Raw genomic sequence first — 21890 nt, forward strand, 5'->3', positions numbered from 1 at the left:
CTTACCTGCTCTACACTCAGGGCTTGAATTACAACAACAGTCAATCACATAAAAAAAATATACTTTTGGTAGTTCTGTGTCTCTGTCTCTCTCCTCCAAACCCAGATGGCTGCTGGTACTGAACCGGGTTCTGGTTCTGCTGGAGGTTTCTTCTCGTTAAAGGGGAGTTTTTCCTCTGCACTGTCACTTCATGCTGCTCAGTGTGAGGGATTGTTGAGGTTGAGTCCATATGTCCTGGGAACAACTGCTGGGCAATGACACCATGCAATCTTCTGGGATCCCTTAGATAGAAAACCTGTGAACTGCACTTGTCCTTGGTCTTCACAGCTCACCTTTATACAGTTTATTGAATCAAAATGCTCCAGTGACATGGATTCTACATTGTAACTGATGTGATGTTCTATAAAGTGGTTTTAATAAAAAAAAAAAGAGGTAAAAATTAGTTTGTTTCTTTATTCAATTTTTGAACAGTGATACTCAGTCAGTACATATTCAGTAAATGCAAATTATTTACACTGCAGTGCACTACAGGCACAAATTTAGACCCCTAGATAAAACATTATGGCATTATAGCAGTGACAACTCCTCCACAGTAGCAGGTGGGATTTTTCTTTTTTTGAGGACGGCTCCTTTACCTGTCACTACAGATGGTCTGTTTATGTTTTGATTGAGAGCCTTTTTTTGGGCAGCTGAAGAGAAGTCTATCTTATGGCCAACCTCTGGCTGTATCTTGGTCGCAAAACCCAGTATGCAGGTTCATCTGCAACAGTCCTTGTGCCACAGATCAACACTGTTGCTTCTACATTAAACAGAAGAGCAGGGACGTGGCTGCAGGTCTCCACAACTCCGGCCTTACAGCTGCAGTGGGCGGCTTCAACCTTCCCTGTGATGCTCACAGTGACCCATGGCTGCAATTCTGGTTCATTCAGTCTTTGAGAGTGCAGTACCTGAAACACACACAGACAAAGTTAATTTAAAGACAAGAACTATGAGCCAAGGCCGACATAAATGTCTTTAATCTACTTTATCATAAATGTAACAAAGTGTTTAGAAAGTTAGCGCATACATGTCATTTTTTATTTCTTTATGTGTCCATCTATAGAACGCTGCATGTTATAGTGTAAATCTGCCTGCAGAACCTAAAGTATGTAATGCAAGGATGTCATCACTTTAGAGATGGAGAAAGCATAAAGTGACAATTATGAATCACTTAATATGATGAGATTCTGCAGGTCATTAATCAATGTATAAAATTAAAATTATATCAGCCGCTGGCTGATCACAAACCCTGAGGTGTATACAAGAAGCAGAGGGAATATCCTGTTTAAGTTTAGATAGTATTTGTAAAGATATTGACCATATCCTTTTCTGAAAGTGTGGATATAATGGATGGGGTAAGGTACTGACATGCTACAACTTTATAGTTGTTAAATTCTGGGTACAAGTATACATACCCATCTTGTACATGATTATTATTATTATTATCATCATCATCCTACCCAATTATGTTTCTTTTAATCAGAGTATGCTGTTTTAATGACTTTACAATATAATTTACATTGTGTTCCTTACATTTATCCCTAATTGTATGTTATATTAATCCTATATTTCCGTTTTAATATTTCTAATGTTTGCGTTGTTTTCTTCACTGTCTGGTCTGCCTCTGTCTCGCCTGTATGGATGCATTTACACCCAACAAAGGATGTTTTAATTCACCACTATTCCAGTGAAACACGAGTGTCCCATCTTCCTGCTACCGGTCTCGAGTTTTTGTTCACCAAAGCACACACCAACTTCATACTGACGGACAGATCACTGCCCTTTTGCCGCCTTGTCTGACCGTGTTTTGTGGCTTTGGTTCACTTCACCTCACTCTTCCCCTTTCTTGTCATTAAATCAGGCCGTTCTGCAACCATGACAGCCATTCACTCTATGGCTTTATTCATGGTGTATTTTACCCCTTCACCAAAGGCCGTTCTCGTTTTCAACATTATATTTGTTCGTCTATCTATCAATATCTGCGGAGTATTTTTTTTTTTTAACGAGTATCCTATTTTCTAAAGCACAGCATGTAAAGGGTAGCTCGGTTAGCAAGATGCTAGCATGTAGCGCTTAGTGAGACACGCCTCAGACGAGTTGAGCAAAGACCCCGTCTGTGTACTTTATACGTGAGCAACGGATTTAAATAAAAATTAACGTTTCAAAAGACAAACTTGAAGATAAAAAACAATATACTTACCGGAGAACCGCCAGGGCTCCTAAATTCAAAACTGCCTCTGCAGACAGGCAGGGGAGGCGTGGAAATTGTCTTTGAGTTGGTCAAACGTTTTCCTTAGTTCGAGTAGATGATAAAATGAAAGAAAAATGAATGGGATTTTAAGTAGGACTAGGCGTTCTGTAATGATCTCTATTTAGGAGAAAAACTTAATCACTCACCTTTAAACAGCTCTCTTTTAGGAGACACGCTGCTGGCTAACGGTGTCATGTGATCAAGCAGCGTAATTTAATTGGCTGAGAGGCGCTCGACTCGATCTAGTGCTGATTGCTCTGGCTTGGGTCATTCAAGTTCATCACTTTTGCAGGTGAATATTTGATGGTGAATTTTTTGCAGGGAAATTTGGAGGATAAAAATTCAGTGTTATAAATTCAATGTCTAAAAATAGTTGAATTCTGATGATACTATATTTCTTCCATAGTGAGACAGAGAAAGAGAGCCAGGGACAACAACGTCACATCAGAAAGGTATAGTAATCATCCACAACTATTTTCAGTTGCAGATGATAAAGGATTCAGAAAGTTTATTCATGCGGGCCCATATGACAGAGAATGTGTTGTGTTGTGGTTTGCAGTGTTTTGTGTTGTTTCACTTTAAATTTGTTTAAAAGGAAAAAGCTGATTGGTTTTTGTATTATATGATTTATTTATTACATTTTATGTGGAGTGAATAAATAAAAGTATATTTACGGTGGCCCCTAGAGACAAAGCGAACTCTGAAGCACGTACAAACTCCAAAACACGTACAAAAGACTAGGGGCAGTGTTGAGCCTAGTGGCTACACAAGCCAGGAAGTACCAACGACCGGATTTGGTGTGTGGTAGTAACAGGTAAACGAATTTTTTTTTTTTAATTATTTGAATATATATGAGTGCTTGTGTATAAATGCACAAACAATACACATATGCTTTCAATTGTGTAATTTAAGTGATCTATGTAGCTCTGTTTTGGAAGTTCAGTTAATGTGTTTTGGAGTTTGTACGCGTTTTGTCTCTAGGGGCCACTTTATATATTTATATATAAACATATATAAATAAAACCACTTTTTTTTACATTAGTAATTCATTTTGTGCATAATTTTATATTATTGTTAATAATAAATTAAAGCAACAAAACAACCTGAAGAGCCGGTTCTCTAAAAAGAGCCGGAAATCCCATCACTACAAGTGAGTGTGGGGTGGCTGTTGCTCAGGTGGCAGAGCGGATCAGCCACTAACCAGAAGGTTGGTGGTTCAATCCCAGGCTGCTCCAGTCTGCATGCCAAATATCCTTGGGCAAGATACTAACCCCATGTTGCTCTCCGATGCATCCATCGGCGTGTGAATGTGTATGAATGTTAGATACTTAGCACTTAAGGTTAGAAGTGATTGGGTGAATGAATTAGCTGTATAAAGCGCTTTGAGTGCTCGGACAGAGTAGAAAAGCGCTATATAAGAACCAGTCCATTTACCATGTATATTGTTATACCACTGAAAGCAACAAAGGATAGATTCAAAAGATGCATTTAACTAACTTTTGCCTATACTTGCAGTACAGTTAACAGAAATTTGCAGAAGTGCTTTCATATGAGCTTTAGACATTTATGCAATCAGAATGATTTATCTAACTCAACTAAGAAAAACTTGTTTCAATTTCACCACTGACAAAAAGAGCCTCATATATATCTGTTTAAAATTTGAACCAAAGTACAAAGATATGTTTTAAAAGACTGGATAGACTCAGCAGTATATATATATGAACGGGGAGGTTATTCCAGAGTCTGGGTAAATGGACTGGTTCTTATATAGTGCTTTTCTACTCTTTCTGAGCACTCAAAGTGCTGTACACAACTTGTACATTCACCCAAGCACATTTTTCTAAGTAACATTCACACACACATTCATAATCCGATGGATGCATCGGAGAGCAATTTGGGGTTAGTATGGGGTTAGCATGCAGACTGGGGAGGGGAGAGACCAGGGATCGAACCACCAACCTTCCGATCGGTAGATGACCTGCTCTACCACCTGAGCTACAGCCACCCCGTGCTACCGTTACAAAGGCTCGGTCACACCTAGGTTGTGCTAGGAGCATCTGATTGGAAGATCTTAGTGCTCTATTGGGATTGTACAAATGGAGGAGTTTGGAAAGATAGCTGGGCGCCAAATCATTTATAATTTTAAAAGTGAACAAAAGAATTTTAAAATCTATATGATATTTAACAGGGAGCCAATGTAAGTTGGCTAAAATTGGAGTTATGTGTTCATAGGTTCTAGTACCTGTTAAGAGACGTGCAGCTGCATGTCTGTAAAAACCAAGAAATTACAATATGAGCAATTCTCTGATTCCATCACAACTGTGGGCTGTTTTTCATTTTGTGGGTGGCTGTAGCTCAGGTGGCAGAGCAGGTCAGCCACTAATCAGAAGGTCGGTGGTTCGATCCCAGGCTGCCTCCTGGCTGCATGCCAAATATCCTTGGGCAAGATGCTAACCCCATGTTTGCCTACTGGTGGTGGTCAGAGGGCCCGGTGGCGCCAGTGTCCGGCAGCCTCGCCTCTGTCAGTGGCTATACAAATGCAGGCCATTTACCATTTAGATATCATAATGCCAGCTAAGGTTAATGAATGGCGCATGTTGTGTTTTTCTAATATTCGGCTATAACACAGTTTTTAAACTGAACTCTGGGAAGTAGGGCTGCCACAAACGATTATTTTGATAGTCGACTAGTCACCGATTATTTTTGCGATTAGTCGACTAATCAGATCATGCATCCATTGGACATAAAACGTACAGATTATTGCACCAGCAGCATCTGCTCTTATATAAGTATTATTAGCTTACAGCTTGAAGTGTTTAAGGTATGTGCTAACTAAAAATAAAGACAAGATGATAGTTTATTAAATTTTAATGAAATTTGCAGATTGTTTCGGTGGAGTTTAATAAACTCAGCTGTCTGCTCCTTGCAAATATCTAAAATATAACAGGACACCGGAGTATATTCTCGAGCATCCCTTTAATCTCAGCCAAATATATATATCACGTTTAACCTGAGGAGTGATATACGGCGGTGGGTTTGAAAACTATTTGCCCGGAGTCCGGTGTTCTCGCAGGCTCTAGTGAGCCTTGCGCGCGGCTAGCTATCGAGGTAACAGACGTCTCCGAAAACGTCGGAGCGCTTTTGAAAATATGTGGTGTCTTGATAAACCGAGCAGATATTTGAGGTTTACACAGCTACATTCTCGCCTTAAAACACGTTAAACGTTTATTTTGTGACCCAGAAAGAATAATAAGAGTAATTGTCACTACCCGATCCGTACCGGAAACCCAATCGGTACCCCGCATGCGCGAAAGGTGACTACTTCCGGTCGTAGCGTTTTACGATAGTTATGGGTCAGAGTATCTGTTAAAATGTTTGCAATAATGAAGCATTTCAATACAATGTAGACAAAAACGAAAAATAAAAAGATAGTTACGGATCGGGACTCCCCAATCCTTACTGCGCATGTAAGGAATGTAAGTACAATGTAAGTACTGCGCATGTAAGTACAAATCGGGTCTACCCGATCCGTACCGCGCATGTGCAGATGTTTTCTTCTTCTTCTGTTCCTTTAATGGCAGTTTACTCCCCAGTGTATGAGGATACCGCCACCTGCTGACTGAGCGAATGAACCCTATTGTAAACTGAATTGGCGTCATTACAAACGTGTGTTAAATTTGATTTAGTGATAGTCGAGTGTGTTTATGCTTGTCTGTGTGGAGAGGATTGACTGGAATAGTGATGATGATTTCCGCTATCACTGTAAATTGTCAGTAAACACTTAATCTGGCTGATGAATCTTCACGTGACACATTGCTAAGTCAATATTGTTATTATTGTCTTTGGTGTTTAACAGCAGCTGGCATCCTTGTACATGCAGTGCTGCCATCTTCTGTTTCAGTCTGTTATTACACTCTTAAATCCTACTACTTATTCCTGCGTCTTTTTGGGATCTTACAAAGCTTCAAATGACGCGTCGACTATTAAATTAGTCGTCGACGATTTTGATAGTCGACGTAATCGTGACTAGTCGACTAATCGTGGCAGCCCTACTGGGAAGTCAGGCTCAATATTCTCAACAATGTTTAGAACTTAGCTGATTGTAAAGACACAACATAAAAGACAATAAACCACATTTGTTACATGATTAGTGTTTATTTAAAATACTCCATCTGCAAATGTTTTTTTTCTCAATTAAAAACAAGACAAACTTCACAGCTAGAAGCCTACATAGTAAGCAAAAGAGAAGGGGAGCATCCATCAGTTTGTTTTCCCCCTCAGTATCTGTGTAGTGTGTTCCAAACCTTAGCCTGGATGGGTCCTTGGACAAGAACAACACTGGTGATCTGATGGGGGGGGGGATGAGGATCTAAGGAACTTAATACTGAGGCTGACCTGCATATACCCAACTTCCATATGGAGCCATTAATTTTCAAATACTGATCCAGAGTCAGTAAACAGCCTTGTTTATACACAACTTAACACCAAATTGCAAATGGCACTCCTGATTTTCCTGTCACAAAACAGCTGACTGAGAAGACGTCAGCCAGCTCCCACACAGTGATAACAGCTCAGTGTCTTGTAATATGAGACATGGTGGATGTTCAATCCTGATGGACAGAAAAATGTACTCGAAACATATCGACAGTAAACATGTCTGAGTTACAGTCGCCACAGTAACTTCTGGTATTAAATCTAATTTACAACAAAGATCATTTTGCTTTTTTTTTTTTTGTGGCTAAAGGAAAAAAAGGATACATTTGGTGAAAGTTTATATTGATATACTGTTAAGGAATCCCAGGAAATGACCAACCAACATTAACTTCACTATGCTATAGCACTCAAGCATGATTTCAATCTTCATTAACAAAAACCAAAACAATTCGCCACATCTGAACAATCTAACATTTGCTGGTTTTGGTCTTTCGTGGAATACGGTGACAGTAACAACAAATATAACTCACCACTCTCTTCATCCTTTAAGGCTGCATGATGTAATTCAAACACTTTTGTAGAAAAAAAATAGAACCTAAAGTGTATTTCAGACAGATGATGAACTCAATCATTCATGTTCAATGTGTTCTCTCAGAAGTGATAGACATAACAAATAAATAAATGACTTGTAAAAACAACAGTCATATGATAATGCTTCAGATAAGGTAAACACCTTTAATTTAACAATCACGCACATCTACAGCTGTAATGTAAATTACCGTGTGGACAGGTCATACAGTGACGTTTTTGTCCTTGCCTGATAACTCTGTGGGTAATGCTTTCTGGGGCTGGCTGTGGGTTAGCTGAACTTTGGAGGTCAGAGGGCAGCAGTCTATGAGAGCACAGCATTGGAGCGTCGTATACCTATCAGGTTGTCTGCGCTGAGAGATCGCCTCATTGCGGCTCGACTGAGGTCCTTGTACTTGTCTTCACATAGTCTTGAAATGGCCTGGAGGAGCAGTATCAAAGCACAATTACTCAAAAGTCACACACAGATGGACTAGATCATTTTGATTTAACCAGGTGGTTTGAATTAAAGGTATCTAATGATTAGTAAATGATAAAACAGCCTTTGTTGCACTTTAAAAATCCAGGTCATGAGCAAAAAAGCTACATAAGAAATTTCTCAGACTGTTTTCAGAGGGTGGTTCTTCCTACTGTACTAATCACTAACACTTTTATTAGTTCCATTAAATCCTGCTTGTAAATCGTGCCATAGAAACAGTTGCCAAAATAAACAGCTCTACAGCTCCTTTAAGACCTACCATAGAACCAAGTCTGCCAGAGCTTATATTATATTTTTACATGCTGTGGAGCCATTTTTGGGAGCATTTCAAGTTGATATACATCAATACAACCATTATAACCCATATTTTAATAATATGTCTGCATTAAGTGCATAGTAATGACATAAATTGCAAAAAAGTGCAATAAACTACAAAAAAATTGAAAATCGTTTTTGTTTTTTTAACATATATTTCTAATTAGAGAAATTTAAGAGGCTTATCCCTCAAAACTGTAAATACAAAAAAGTTGCACAAAATAGTTTCCCACCACAGGAAATTTATTTTGAGTGTCTTCATAGTTTTATTTTTGAAATACACCAATTTTTATACACTGCAGGAAAAACGAAAATAAATATTATACTGCAAATTTGCAAAAAAAAAACAAAACAGCATATGCATCAAAATAAACTATTTCCAGCAGTGCAATATGAGTCCTAAGCATCCCAGAAACCACACAGAAAGTCATAAAGTCAAACATAACTTTTAAAAATGATTCATATGATTGTTGGGCTTTTCTCTGTATCTATGAAGCGCCTTGAGGCGACATTTGTTGTGATTTGGCGCTATATAAATAAAATTGAATTGAATTGAATTGAATTGAAAAACACCAGTATAAGCTCATTGAGGCCCTGATGGTAAAAAAAAACTAAATTTCCGCGAAAATGACGTCACTTCCGGTTTCGGGCAGGTCATGGCGGACATGTGAAAGTTTGCGCTGACGTCTATTCTAACATAGGAAGTGTTATGAACAGCTGATCGGATCGGCAAAGTGTGTTTCTGGAATATTATGTTTGTGTTGCTGCAAGTGCATTTTATGCAGTTTTTGCAAAGTTATATGTGGAAGGAAACTGTGACCGAGGACAAGCTGATGGCATAAGATGTAAGTACAACTCCTCCGGTTTCATATGCAAAAAAAAATTATTGCGCTAGCTTACGTGGTTGCAGTGCTACAGGGATTTAAAAATAGTTGCGCAAAACAGAGCGTGCCCGCTCCGATCGGTTTTAAAGGGTTAACTTGAGAATACAGAGAATCCACCAGCAACTCCTAATCTGAGGCAGCATTAGATGAGTATTACAGACGTATGTTCTGTAGTCTCTGGAAGGAAGCTTACCTCTAGTTTCTGGGCACGCTGGTTGTTGAGGGGTTCCAGAGGGAAACTGAGGTTGTTGTCATCGGCCAGCTGTCGCAGGTCAAAGTAGTACTTGGCGTAGACGCTGGCCGGCACATTGATGTTAAATTGCAGAAGTTCCAGGAAGTGGCGCTCCATCTCATTCCTAGAGATCAGGAAGACACCTTAGGGTTATTCCCAACAGTCAAAACCTGGGACGTAATTTGGACTGTAAGGTATGAGTGTGTGTAAAAAAATAGAGCCCATTTTTTCCCTAGGAAAGAACAGCCTAGTCAACCAGTCTCAAAGTTAAAAAAATAATTGCATTTTACATAATTTGTGACACGGTAGGAGACATTTGAAAAGATTGATCAGAATCACACTTGTTTTTGCAACCTGCTTTTTGAAACTTCAAGCGGCTGGTTATGGATAGAGGTGGGCGTACCGATTCAAATATTAATAGTACTGTTGCTATTGCTGGTGGTTTTGGTATTGAATAGATACTTTGTGTCGCTTAAGTTCAGTATGTATCCACTGAATTGAGTTCTTTTTTAAAAAAATTGTAATATAATAAAGAAAAACAAAATCACAATTTATTAACCATGACAAATGTCTATTTTTTGTGTTGACTATCATGTTTATGTTATTTGTAGACTATAGCACATCTAAACAGCAGAAGCTGACAGAAGTGCTTTAAAGACAGACATTTAAAATTCATGAAAAACTTCAGTGTGTTGTTTTGTCTTTTTTAATTATTGTGAAAACTGAAAATCAATTATTTAGTGGTCATTACAATTATGTTGAGAATTCACAAAAATGATGATGATTCATCCCAGAACTCATGACACGGTCTCTTCATTACATAAGCTGCCTTTATTGTTTAAAAATATTGGCACTGGCCCTGGGCAGCATGGTAGCACGGTGGTTAGCACTGTTGCTGCACAGCAAGAAGGTCCCAAGTTCAATTCCACCATCATGCCGGGGTCTTTCTGTGTGGAGTTTGCATGTTCTCCCCGGGTACTCCGGCTTCCTCCCACCATCCAAAGACATGCAGCTTATGGGGATAGGTTAATTGATTAATCCAAATTGCCCATAGGTGTGAATGTGCGAATGGTTGTCTGTGGCTGTGTCCCAATTCAGGGTCTGCAGCCTTAAAGGCCGCATTTTAAGGCCGATTACATCACAGCGACGCAACAAAGGCTGTCCCAATTCGAAGGCTGCTCGAAATGCGGCCCTCAAATGCGTCCTTCATTTCCCTGAATTTTAAGGACGTGGTGGTGTAGACTTCGTGGTCCAACATATCCCAGAATGCATAGCGCGGCGGTGGGTGTGGATAATTTTGCCAAAAAAAAAAAAACGGCAGATGAGGGGCGCCGAAGAGTAACATAGTAAAGTAAGTACTGAATATTATGTCACTTATTTATGTGAGAATGTTTAATAACGAAGAACATTAAAACATTCCTGTTGGCCACATGTCGGCAAAGTTATGTGACATTAGTGACGTTTGTACTAACTTGGTTTTACAGCCTTTAAATGGTAAATGGCCTGCATTTGTATAGCGCTTTACTCAGTCCCTAAGGACCCCAAAGCGCTTTACACTACATTCAGTCATTCACCCATTCACACACTGGCAATGGCAAGCTACATTGTAGCCACAGCTGCCCTGGGGCGCACTGACAGAGGCGAGGCTGCCGGACACTGGTGCCACCGGGCCCTCTGACCACCACCAGTAGGCAAACATGGGGTTAGCATCTTGCCCAAGGATATTTGGCATGCAGCCAGGAGGCAGCCTGGGATCGAACCACCGACCTTCTGATTAGTGGCTGACCTGCTCTGCCACCTGAGCTACAGCCAAGTAGTAAATAGTCAACTACAGTTGTGCATTAAGGGAATATTAATATTTAGCTTAGACAATTTCTCCTGCAAGCACAACATCTGAAAGTTCCTAGTATACAATATCTTTTTAGTGAAAAGCCACTGTAAACAAATCCCCCAAAACAACCACTACAAAAGTTCCTTTTTGTACTTGTTCACAGAAAAGGGGAGCAGGGTCCAACTGACAGGTAAGAAACAACTTCTCAATAAGACATTTTGATGAGTTCTGCTCGTTTAGCAAGCAGCAGTGAAGACGAGATGATTTGAAGAAACAAAAGCAGACAGGACAAACCTCTCTCTACATAAAACTTTTATATTCAGTCACTTTCAGCTTTAAAACTCATCTCTCTGAAGATGGAATCTGATATATCTTTATAAAGGTCTCACACTCACACGTGGGTAATCAGACATCCAGGCACTTAGCTGGAGTATCACAGCTCATCCTTTTCAAGACTACAACCTCCATCATCCTTCCTCATCATCACAGTCACGAGTAAAATCTAAGGGAGGTGGTCGCCAAGGAGACAGCATCCAGGATGCTTTGTTGGTCAGCAAAGGTGGTGAGAGCGAGTGTGTGAGTGTATGTGTGATGTCTGGTCTCCCGGGGCAACTAATGGAGCGGGCGAGAGCCAGGACCATTATGTAGAAGCAGTGAGAGCACTTGAGACCCTCCTCTCCATTTCTCTCCGTCTCTGTTTCTCTCTCTCCCTCTACTCCTCTTCCCATCCCTCCATCCAGACCGGGCCGGGATCACAAAGACACTTCAGAGGAAGCAATGAAAACAGGGCACAGACAGGGTAGGTCAGATGTATGAGAGGGATGGGGGCTCGCAGAGAGAGCGCACACGCATCTTTCCAAATCACAAAAAAACAAGGAGGCACTTTCGACCTCTTTCACAAACACACGCATATGAGCGCGCACACACACAAAGCAATTGTAGGAAATAAAGCCTGGGTCTTCCAAGTGCAGCCTCTCGACTCTTATAGCCTGACAGACAGCACAGATTGCTGTGGCTTCTCTCCATCCCCGTATTTCATCTGTCTGCTTTAAGTGCATCCTTGTTGATGTATTTCTTTTATTTATTTATTTATTTATTGGTGGTGATGGTAGTGGGGCGGATTGAGCATTATTAACAAACAATTTTCTTAGCCGGACAGCAAAAAACAAACAAATAAATTATTAAATCAACACATTTCTTCATTTTCTCATTGCATGTGCGTTTCCTGGAGCTTTCCCCACCTGAACATGCCCACAACCCACATTTTGGCAACACAGAGTTCACCAAGAACAAACCCAAACAAGTACCCAATAAAGATTTTGGGTACTTGTATGTTCTCTCAACCTCTCAAACAGACCCGAGGATATTTGGAACAATGTTGATTCAGTGACAGCGGCATCTCTTTCCAAACCCAAAGGGGGAAATCAGCTTTGTACACAGGCTGAGTGCCACGGCCTTAGGAGGTGCTAAATGGGGACGGTGCTCTTCTTCCTAGCTGGATTTATCAAACACTTTCTTTCAAATTTAAGTGAAATGTTACAATTATGTTTCAGAAGCGATGTTCTGAAATTGTGTATCATATTCAAGCTTCTACCCACATCTTCTCTGGCTTTTCATTCCACTTACAAGTGCTTGAAACAGCTATTACCACATTTCATTTCTAACATGTCTGCTAGCAAACTAGTTTTGACTGAATGCTTCACACGGGCCTGCAAGATACCAGTACAGCAGAATGAAAAGACTGTTTGGTTCCACAGTCGGTATGCTTGTTTGATCAGTCAGTACCAGCAAAACAAGGATTTCCTTGATAAATTCACTCCTTCATTTGAATTGTTATTATTCTAAACTCTTGAGTAAGATTTGCCTTAATATGTGTACTTAAAGCACTAAATCTGCTTTACATTCTTGGTAATATTTGACATTACTATTTTAACATGTATTTTCTGAACAAGTTGATTGATCTTCTCTACAGAAATTAGAGTTCACCAAGGATGTGACAGGTTACTAAATCCAGTGGTTCTTTTACAGTCACCATGTTCTCATTTTTCAGATCACTTGTACAACTTACATGTCCTCCACAGTGATGTCTTTTAGGATCTGGCAGTAGTCGACATTCCACACAGCTTGGTCATCCCAGACTTTAGAAGCCAGTAAGATGGCTCCCAGGACAATGCGCTTCCAGTTGGCGGGGCAGATATCCAGCTCAGCGTAGGTCAGCAGGCGCTCCAGGTACACCTTGAGGACGAAGAATGTTAAAAGCTTCAGAGGTTTTAATAATTCCTTTGCTAGTTCACTACAATTAGTCAGGAACAATAGTCTGGTTGTGTGTATCTGTACTGAGCAAAATCCCCATATGCACCTTCCAGACTACTTCGACTACTTTTACAGTATGTAGCCACACTGTATTTGTTCTAATAACAATGATTATGAGACAAGCCAACAGCCACAACAGCACCACTGCAAAACTACAAAGATGTGTTGTTGTTTTTTTTGCCATTTTGAAAACAGAATACTGAGTTTTCATTTTTGCAACAGCTGAAAATAATAAATAAATAAGCAAAACACTACTTTCCAAAATACCCAGCCTGTAGGATGATATAAACTGAAAGTAAATATCGGGATTGAGCTAGAAACATTCGAGAATCCTACTCTGACAGCTCTGACTTAAAAGTGAGTGTCTTTTGTCTTCATACTGACGATCAACTGTCATTTCTGCTATTTGGGAAAACAGCATAAATGCATGCGTTCACTGCCATCTGGTGGCCATTTAATACAACATCAAAGTACTCAACAACAAAAACCTCCACAGCTGTGTTCATGTCACTCAGGTTATCTTCAGTACAGACAAACACGATGCTGAGCACAACTTGAGTTAATATCCACTTGGTGATCTTTGTGTGTTTGATTAAATTCTGATACTGTAGAAGTACACCATGGCATGAGCTCCATCCAAAAAAACAAAAAACAAACCCAGACAGAAATCAAAAACAATATAAAAAAAGGAAAAAGAATTAAAACAATATAAACTAGAGATGGCACGATACCACTTTTTTATGTCCGATACCATAAATTTGGATATCTGCCGATACCGATATGAATCCGATATATTGTGTTTTTTAATCAATAAAACTGTGTTTTTAATATCTTGCTGCATTTTGTATAAGTTCATGCTCAAGTTTAAATAAACAACAACACCAACTCCCAGCAAAAAAAATTGGGAACCACCCTCCACCTCATGATGCTTAATCGACGTAATCAACTTTAATTTGATGCAGTGTGGAAAGAAATGGACAGAAATCAATTATTTTTCAAGAATAATTAAATAGATTCAACATCTTTCTTCAACAGAACTGCAGACTGCACAGATGGTACCTTCCCAAAGGAAAAAGTACTATAGCTTACTAGGTTATATTAGACTTAACGGTTACTATATACAGTAATGGACTTATATACATTTTACATCAGATTAAAACTCTGGGTGTAAGATTCAGATAATTATTTATTAAAAACTAGACATTTTAAATGAGAATAAGAAAGAAAAGTATGTCTTTGTGCCCCCTTTTCCCTGTTCATGCCCTATCGCCCCCTGGCTAAACTTTGCTAGATCCGCCCCTGCACAGTTGCCAGCCGTCAGCTACGTAGAAAAAGATCCTGGTGTAAAAAGTAATATTAAATAAATTCTAACAACAGCTGATCAAGTTTAAACGTGCTGCTGTCAGCAGCTGGTTTCCTCTTTCTGGGGCAAATCGGGCCAAAAACAAAGAAGAGAGACGGACTCGCGACAGAAAAGCCGATCAGCTGATCATTGATCAGTTTCATGATTGAAGTAGCAGCAGGAGAGAGAGAGAGAGAGGCAGTCGCTCCATATATCGGTTGTTAAGCTTAACATGGGAACGCTTTACAGACATTCAGAGATGAACTTACACACTTGCTTTACTTCTCTCTGGGAAACTTCCTCGGAGATGAAATGCCGGTTTGGTAGCGAGGCTATAAATACACACAGCTGCTCTATCACGTGACACATACTGCTGCAACGTGCTACGGTTATGAGGCGAGTTATGCCGTGTCGCAAGTTTTGTGAGGTGCTTTTTTTGATATTTAATGGACCGGATTACATTTTTTATTTCTCGCCGATATCCGATCCAGTAATTTACGTCAGTATCGGACCGATACGTAATATCGGATCGGTCCATCTCTAATATAAACACACTGGGTGAAAATCAAATATGCAGTGTGCAATGCAATTACTGTTGTAAATGTGATAAATAAATCAAGACACCACTTACAAGAGTGACGATGGCACATTCTGCAGTCAGCTGTGCAGCACTGAACAGTGTCCTGACGAAGCGGTAGATCAGTTTGTGTTCTGGGTCTACATATGCGTAGTCATCAGGCACTGGCTCTCTCTGCATGAGGTGAAAAATACACACTTGTCTGACAGAAGCAACAAAGGTCTTACAACAATCAGGTCACATTTGTTTGTTTGGGGTTATTTTTTTGTAGCTCAGTAATTCATCTGAAAGTCTGGAGCCAAAAGCTGCAGACTTAAAATACAAACGCACCACAAAAAGCTGGATGTGTCAGGCATGATGCAATGATTACATTCTTAAGTATAGAAAATTGATTGGTGAAAAAGAAGCTGTGCCATTTAATCTCTAATTAAATGGCACACGGCTAATTTCTGTAGAGAAGATCAATCAACTTGTTCAGAAAATACATGTTAAACTAGAAAAATTTGCATTTCCTGCGAAAATGCAGTGTGGATGCTTTAAAGCTGAAGCTGTCTGCTAAAACTAGCTGAAAAAGCTGAAAAGTTGCAGAAATTGTAAAAACTTTGCAGAAGCAAAGGAACTTTGCTAAAATGTAGAATAAGTTTAACAGTGAAATTTCTTTATTTTCCACTACGATAACGTCAGCTCTGCCAAAAGCACGCTGTAAGGCAGTGAAAAGAAACCACTTCTGCATCTTTATCGCAAATCTACAACTGAATGGAAGTCATTAATGCAGACCGCAAGAGAGGATGTTTTTCTTCCTCATTATGGCTTCTTTTTAAAACAGTGATTTACATCCCTTTTGTGATGCATCACAACTCTTAATAACTTGTGAAGTTTCTAGAAGTGGGCAAAGTGCCTACACATGTAAATGTGATGGGTCTTCATACTGACTCACATCAACATGTGGCCACTATTATAGATCTTGGTTCGCTGGCACAGTATGTTAAACCAGTCATCACTAATCTGGGAGTTAAAATAGAGGCAAATCTTAAACTCAAAAGCCAGGTCAGAGCTGTTGTAAGATCTAGCTTTTTTCATTTGAGGGAATTAGCCAAAATAAAGCCTATCTTATCGAAACAGCATTTTCAGACAGTAATCCATGCCTTTGTTACTTCTAGGCTGGATTATTGTAACGCACTTTATTTTGGGGTTTGTGATGCGTCCATTAGGCGCCTGCAGGTTGTGCAAAATGCTGCAGCACGTCTCATGCACGGAACAAAAAAGTCTGAGCACATTACCCCAATTTTAATTTCACTCCACTGGCTACCTGTACATTTAGGATTGTTTTTAAAATTCTCTTATTTGCTTTTAAATCTCTTAATGGCCTGCCCCCCCCCACCCCACCCCCACCTCTCGGAGCTACTACAACCATATACACCTGCCCGTTCCCTTAGGTCCGCCAATCAGCAGCTCCTTAAGGTACCGAAAACTAAGTATAAATTTAAAGGTGATCGTGCTTTTGCTGTAGTTGCTCCAAAGTTGTGGAATGATCTACCCTTGCATGTTAGGCAGGCCTCTTCTCTTTCTGAATTTAAAAGTCTTCTTAAAACATATTTATTCGCTGAAGCCTTTGGCATTGATTAGAGGGGTTGACTCAATTTGTTTTAACATGTTTCAATTTATTTTTAGTTTTTTAGTTATTTATTTTATCTTATCTCATTTTAATTTTCTTTACTTATGCTATTAGCATGTACAGCACTTTGTGAACTCTGGTTTTATGTTAAAGTGCTTTATAAATAAAGGTGGTATGGTAACATGAACGATGTGAGTCTACCACCATTATTGAGCTGCAGAGCTGGTTAATTTCATTAACATGCTCACCGACAAGGGGTGCAACTTCTCATCAAAGATGTCCAGTGACCTGTCCGAGTCCCTACAGCACAAGCAATACATCAGTCAATATACTTCACAGGCACACTAGTTTTAATACAATAATCTGCCAAAAGTTACACGATAGTAATCAAATCCAACATTTACACATACCTGTTTTTGATGTGGTAGTATATTGCTAAAGTGACACTGAAAGAGAAAGAAAAAAAACCCCGATTAGTTTAATAGCTACAACCTCAGTGTGACACTAGCATCGTGTGTGCATGTGTATTAGAGCTTATAGTGTGACAAAATATCTGACACATTCAGCGAGAAGGCTTCATTTAATCACACTCAGATAATCCTGATATAATGATCCACATTCACTGGACTAATGTCATTACAGATTATTGTCCTAAACGAGGGGAAAGAACATGAGCTTCAGTCACGCATCTGTTTTCTAACACTCCAGGATTACTATGCTCTGATGTAACAGGACTTTTTTTTTGAGGGAGGGACCTTTGGACAACACAGCCCTGTGTGTTTGTGTTTCTGCGAGACATTCTCACCATTTGATTGTGCTTTTGAGGTTTGGCTGGCTGACGGTGCTGTCGTCTATGAAGATGGTTGAACAGGAGCTGTATTTCTTTGAGAGTGGACCAGGGGACACCTTCACACATTTAAAAAAACAAAAAAAATACAACACAATTAACTGGTGCTCAGGGGACAGACGGTCACGCATGCTTCCTACATTTCCAATTTTTTGAAAGCTCTGTGTTATAATTGTTTTGTTTTAACAATGCTTGTGGATCATCTTTGTTTAAATGTTTTCCTCAAAGTCACCATTAGGATATTAAAAACCAAGCTTAGTGTGATTGATTTTTTTTTTAAATATTAAAAGCACAAATTTAATGTAAATTTTCAAAACACTTACATGACTGACATGGTTTATGTGGTTGCTTTTCCTCTTGTCTCGTACTGCAAAAGAATTAAAATGTTCAACAAAGACTAAAAGCAGCATCAATCACAGAAGACTAATTGTAATACCACAGCACTTAACAGCCTTTTCACACTCAAGAATCATGTAAAATAAATTATAGTTGATAGATGAGTTTATTTACATTTGTTTAGATATTTTTCTGTAAATATAATACCATATATACTTATTCAACTATGTCTTGGACACATAACTCATAATGCACCATTAAAAGTGATTTGTTTTGTATTTTCCTTATAAAATTCAAAAAATCTTCTGAGACCCGTTCAAGTAATCGCCAACTTGGTTTTTTAAATGATACATCTTAGTCTTAAACTCTACAGTGAAGAAAGTGATGAATTTTTAAAAGACACTTATGTATCTGCAGAGCAGCAGCTATAACAACAGGACATATAACTAAGGTCTCAGCCAGGATAGAGTGTGCAGGATGAAGGGCATTGAGGAACACTTGTTTGCTGTAATTTCACCCAACAGTTACCGGTGCTGTTCTCTGAGGCTGTAGCCGAACATCTCACAACTAGGGGAGCTGGCAGGTTAAAGACCACTGAATTTCAAACATTTGCTCAAGTGAAAAGATGTGTGCATGTCTTCTGTTAACTGGGATTTAGATCAAGGCAGTTTGTGTGAATCACTGCTGTGTGAGTGTCATGTTATTGCTCACCGTCTGTCTGGGACTTGCTAAGGAAGATGGTGCTTGCTCGGGCGTGGTCCGATGGATTAGACTCCAAGGCCAGCTCTGATACAACAAAAGCAAGAAAAGCATTTAAATGTTCATTATTAGTGGCTGGTGTGGAGCATTTAGCTCCTGTTTCTGCATTAATAAATCCAAAGAAAAACCATAAAGTTGTGAGCTAACAAAACCATCACACAGTGTATTTATGTAAATCATCATAAATATTGGAGAATAATGTAATAAAGACAGTCTTTTAATCTTTTAAAGACAAACAAGACATGAAGCTCAGAACAGATTAGAGAGACTGGGAACCTGTTTGTGCTTATGTGCTGGAGGTTTAAAGCCTCCAACACATCTGACTTAGAAGAACTAAATGTAATCGTGTTGCCTGACAGGTGGATTGTGTGCAAAATTTCAATTAAAGCATTACAATTACAATGACCTTTACTCCTTAAATCCAATTTGCCCGAGTACTATTAGCAAATGCAACGGCATTACTGTCCAATTACTTTTCCAATTTACTGTGCAAATACAGAGACTATCAAGGACACAAGCACTATGTTAAAACTTTTCACTACATTTAAAACAAAACCTCTTTTTCAAAACAACTTAGACATTAAACAGAGCACAAGTGTCATTAGTTTGATTTGCTGGCACTGGTTCATAGACGTCCACAACTTAGAAATCCGTTTTCTCCAAATTCATGCAGACGGCACATTACATAAAATACAAGGGATTAGGTGATAGAAGCACTTGTTAAGGGAGTACCATAAGGAATGCACGACAGATTGCTGGCCTGATCCCCCCTCCCACTCCCACTTTCACCCTGCCAACAGCTGGTCTCACAAACTGCACTCTCAACTGTCCATAACCTCATAAATGGAATAAACTGTGCAAGCTGGGGAATCAATAAAGAGTGGCGACATAAGGACTGAGCTTGGGTCTACATCACACAGAAATATCTGAGATACTTTCCTGATCGGGGTCTGTACCACAGCATGAAATTACAGTGTGGGCATCAAAACTAAGAGGGGTACAACACTTAATATGTACTTTTTATTCTGTAACATTGTGTTCAACAACTACCTGCTTAAAGACACATTAAGATAAAGTTATTTCCTAAGGAATATGTAAATTTCATGCGTGAACATAAAAATGTCATGCAAAAAAAATAAAATACTAAACACAGTTGTCATTTGGGTATTTTTTTGTGTGTCTCAGTTTCTATATTTTTACCTTTTCAAGTTTCCCCACACAGTAGATTGCAGAAATTGATTCCAAGTAACCAAGATATCAAAAAGCTTGTTTTCACATTTGATGTCTAACTTTTGTATGTAATGCCAATATGATCAATATAATGCAGTGGATAAATGGTGCCAAGAATGTCCTAATTAAAAAAGCCAGTTTTGCCACTGGCATGGTAATAAATACAGATGTGTAACTAGGCAATAATCAAAGTGGGTGTGGTGTGTGCATGTTGTCCCTACAGTTGTGAAACACTATTATTACTTAGTTCTTGGATTATCTTTCGCTTTCGATTCATCCCGTGGGTCAATATTAACAGAAGTGTGTGCATACATGATGTAGCCTGTATACAGTCATCTAAGTTTGCGTGTGTGCTTGGGAGTCACACAAAGATCATTCTGCACTGTGCCAGTGAGTGGATTAGGATGAGCCTCCCTGTAAACAAACAAATATGGGTGTAGTGTTTCACAGGCCCAGATACTGAAAAGTAAAACGGGAGTTAAAGCTATAAAGGAATCGTTAAGTGCTGGATGTCTGGCAGGCTCTTACCATCAGGGACCTCTCTGTCGCTTATGTGCTGCAGGTAGGGCACAGTGTCGTCGCTCACTTCGGTGCTGGTCTGGAACTCCTCCAGCCGCTCTGCCGGCAGTCTCGATGGCAGTTTGGGGCTCGACTCCGGAGACACGCAGCATGACACCGTATTCCCCATTCCAAACTGAGCGGAAGCTTCACACGATAGCAGCCAAATCCAAGTAGTGCAAATATATGTAGCTAGCTGAGGTTAGCCTCCCTCGGCCTCATAAACATTACCAGGCTGCACTCAGTACAAGCACATTATCTTTGCGTCCTAAAACGCCGCTCTCCACCAACTCCCAGGAACTGCATTCCTGTCCATTTGTGGCTAAGTAGAGCAGCAGCCGAAGACCAAACAGCCAAAAGCTTTGCCTTTTAGTGGAAAGTCAGACTGGGCGTATGTAACAGTCGATATATTCTCGCCCTAACAAAAGCCGCTCTTAGTTTAAAGCAGCTGGTCCATTCATTCATTCAACATGCCAGAGTTTCGGTGCTAAGTAGCCAACTAGCATTATAGCATGTTAGCTAACTAGTTAGCTCGGTTCGTTAACTTTTCTCTGCTCCTCATCAATTCAACTTTGTGGTACCAAGTAAATAAAACAGTCTCCTCAAAATGACCGTGTTACGTCTTCAAAATGTCACATTCCAGCAGACATATTTTACGAGACTTTTCGAGCAATCCCAGAGATGCCCTCTTGCAACTGAGCCCAGTGTGTCAACAAATCCAGTTCGAGGCTTTTGCGGCCTCCTTTGGAAAACAAAGAAAAAAAAGATACAATTCTAAAAGACTAGCCAAGAAATTATCAATGGAGCTGCACTGACAAAGTCTTCTTCCGGTCCATCGTTAGACAACCAACTCTATTCACAATTTCGGACACCCCCATTTGAGTCTCCTCCCTGTCAGATTTGTGCCGTAGGTAGACGCCACTGCCACCATCTGTTGCCGGAGCTCCCAAACGGACAAGCCTTGGCACTGAACGTGGTAAGCCCGCCCACCTCGGAATTCCATGCATTACTATTGGCTAATAAATCAATGGGCGAGCATTTAAACCCTGCTAATTGGTTGTGAAGGCTGTCTATTAAAAAAGATTTAAACTCATGAAATGTAATTACAACGCTCCTATTTTTGTATCGTCACTGATCCACACCCTTTTTTGACAGTGAAAACCGAAGCCCATCCTCTATTGCACTACCTGTCACTCAGTGCATCTTTTGTTATTCAAACAACGCAATAAATTTGGATAGGCAAGCAGGTTGCATTTGTTAA

At 39.6% G+C, this 21890-nt stretch overlaps 2 protein-coding genes across 3 annotated transcripts in view; one reads left to right on the forward strand and one right to left on the reverse strand.

Annotated features, from left to right (window-relative positions):
* The window catches only part of LOC146500019 (uncharacterized), a 260198-nt gene that overhangs the window by 125584 nt on the left and 112724 nt on the right, over nucleotides 1-21890 (forward strand). The window lies entirely within an intron of this gene.
* Nucleotides 1466-21607, reverse strand: ccnyl1 (cyclin Y-like 1). 2 transcript variants are annotated; one of them, XM_085136009.1, is made up of 10 exons: nucleotides 20600-21600; nucleotides 18794-18868; nucleotides 18070-18113; nucleotides 17705-17805; nucleotides 17310-17345; nucleotides 17148-17199; nucleotides 15339-15458; nucleotides 13121-13287; nucleotides 9183-9345; nucleotides 1466-7733 (listed from the first exon to the last, which is right to left on the reverse strand). In XM_085136009.1, the coding sequence occupies exons 1-10, from the start codon at nucleotides 20757-20759 to the stop codon at nucleotides 7617-7619; spliced, it is 1035 nt and encodes a 344-aa protein (XP_084992135.1). In that variant the 5' UTR covers nucleotides 20760-21600; the 3' UTR covers nucleotides 1466-7616. The 2 variants fall into 2 exon arrangements, with proteins under 2 accessions (XP_084992135.1, XP_084992136.1); XM_085136010.1 differs by lacking the exons at nucleotides 1466-7733; nucleotides 9183-9345 and adding an exon at nucleotides 10708-11815 and having other exon boundaries at nucleotides 20600-21607.

The sequence above is a fragment of the Neolamprologus multifasciatus genome, chromosome 16 (genome assembly GCF_963576455.1).
Source record: "Neolamprologus multifasciatus chromosome 16, fNeoMul1.2, whole genome shotgun sequence".
NCBI classification, from domain to species: Eukaryota; Metazoa; Chordata; class Actinopteri; order Cichliformes; family Cichlidae; genus Neolamprologus; species Neolamprologus multifasciatus.

Coding starts and splice junctions, on each gene's coding strand:
- ccnyl1 (XM_085136009.1), bottom strand. CDS start 20,759: ATGGGGAATACGGTGTCATGCTGCGTGTCTCCGGAGTCGAGCCCCAAA. Junction 18,114..18,793: donor TAGCAAGTCCCAGACAGACG/GTGAGCAATAAC, acceptor ATTCTTTTGCAG/TACGAGACAAGAGGAAAAGC. Junction 7,734..9,182: donor AGCGTGCCCAGAAACTAGAG/GTAAGCTTCCTT, acceptor CTGCTCCTCCAG/GCCATTTCAAGACTATGTGA.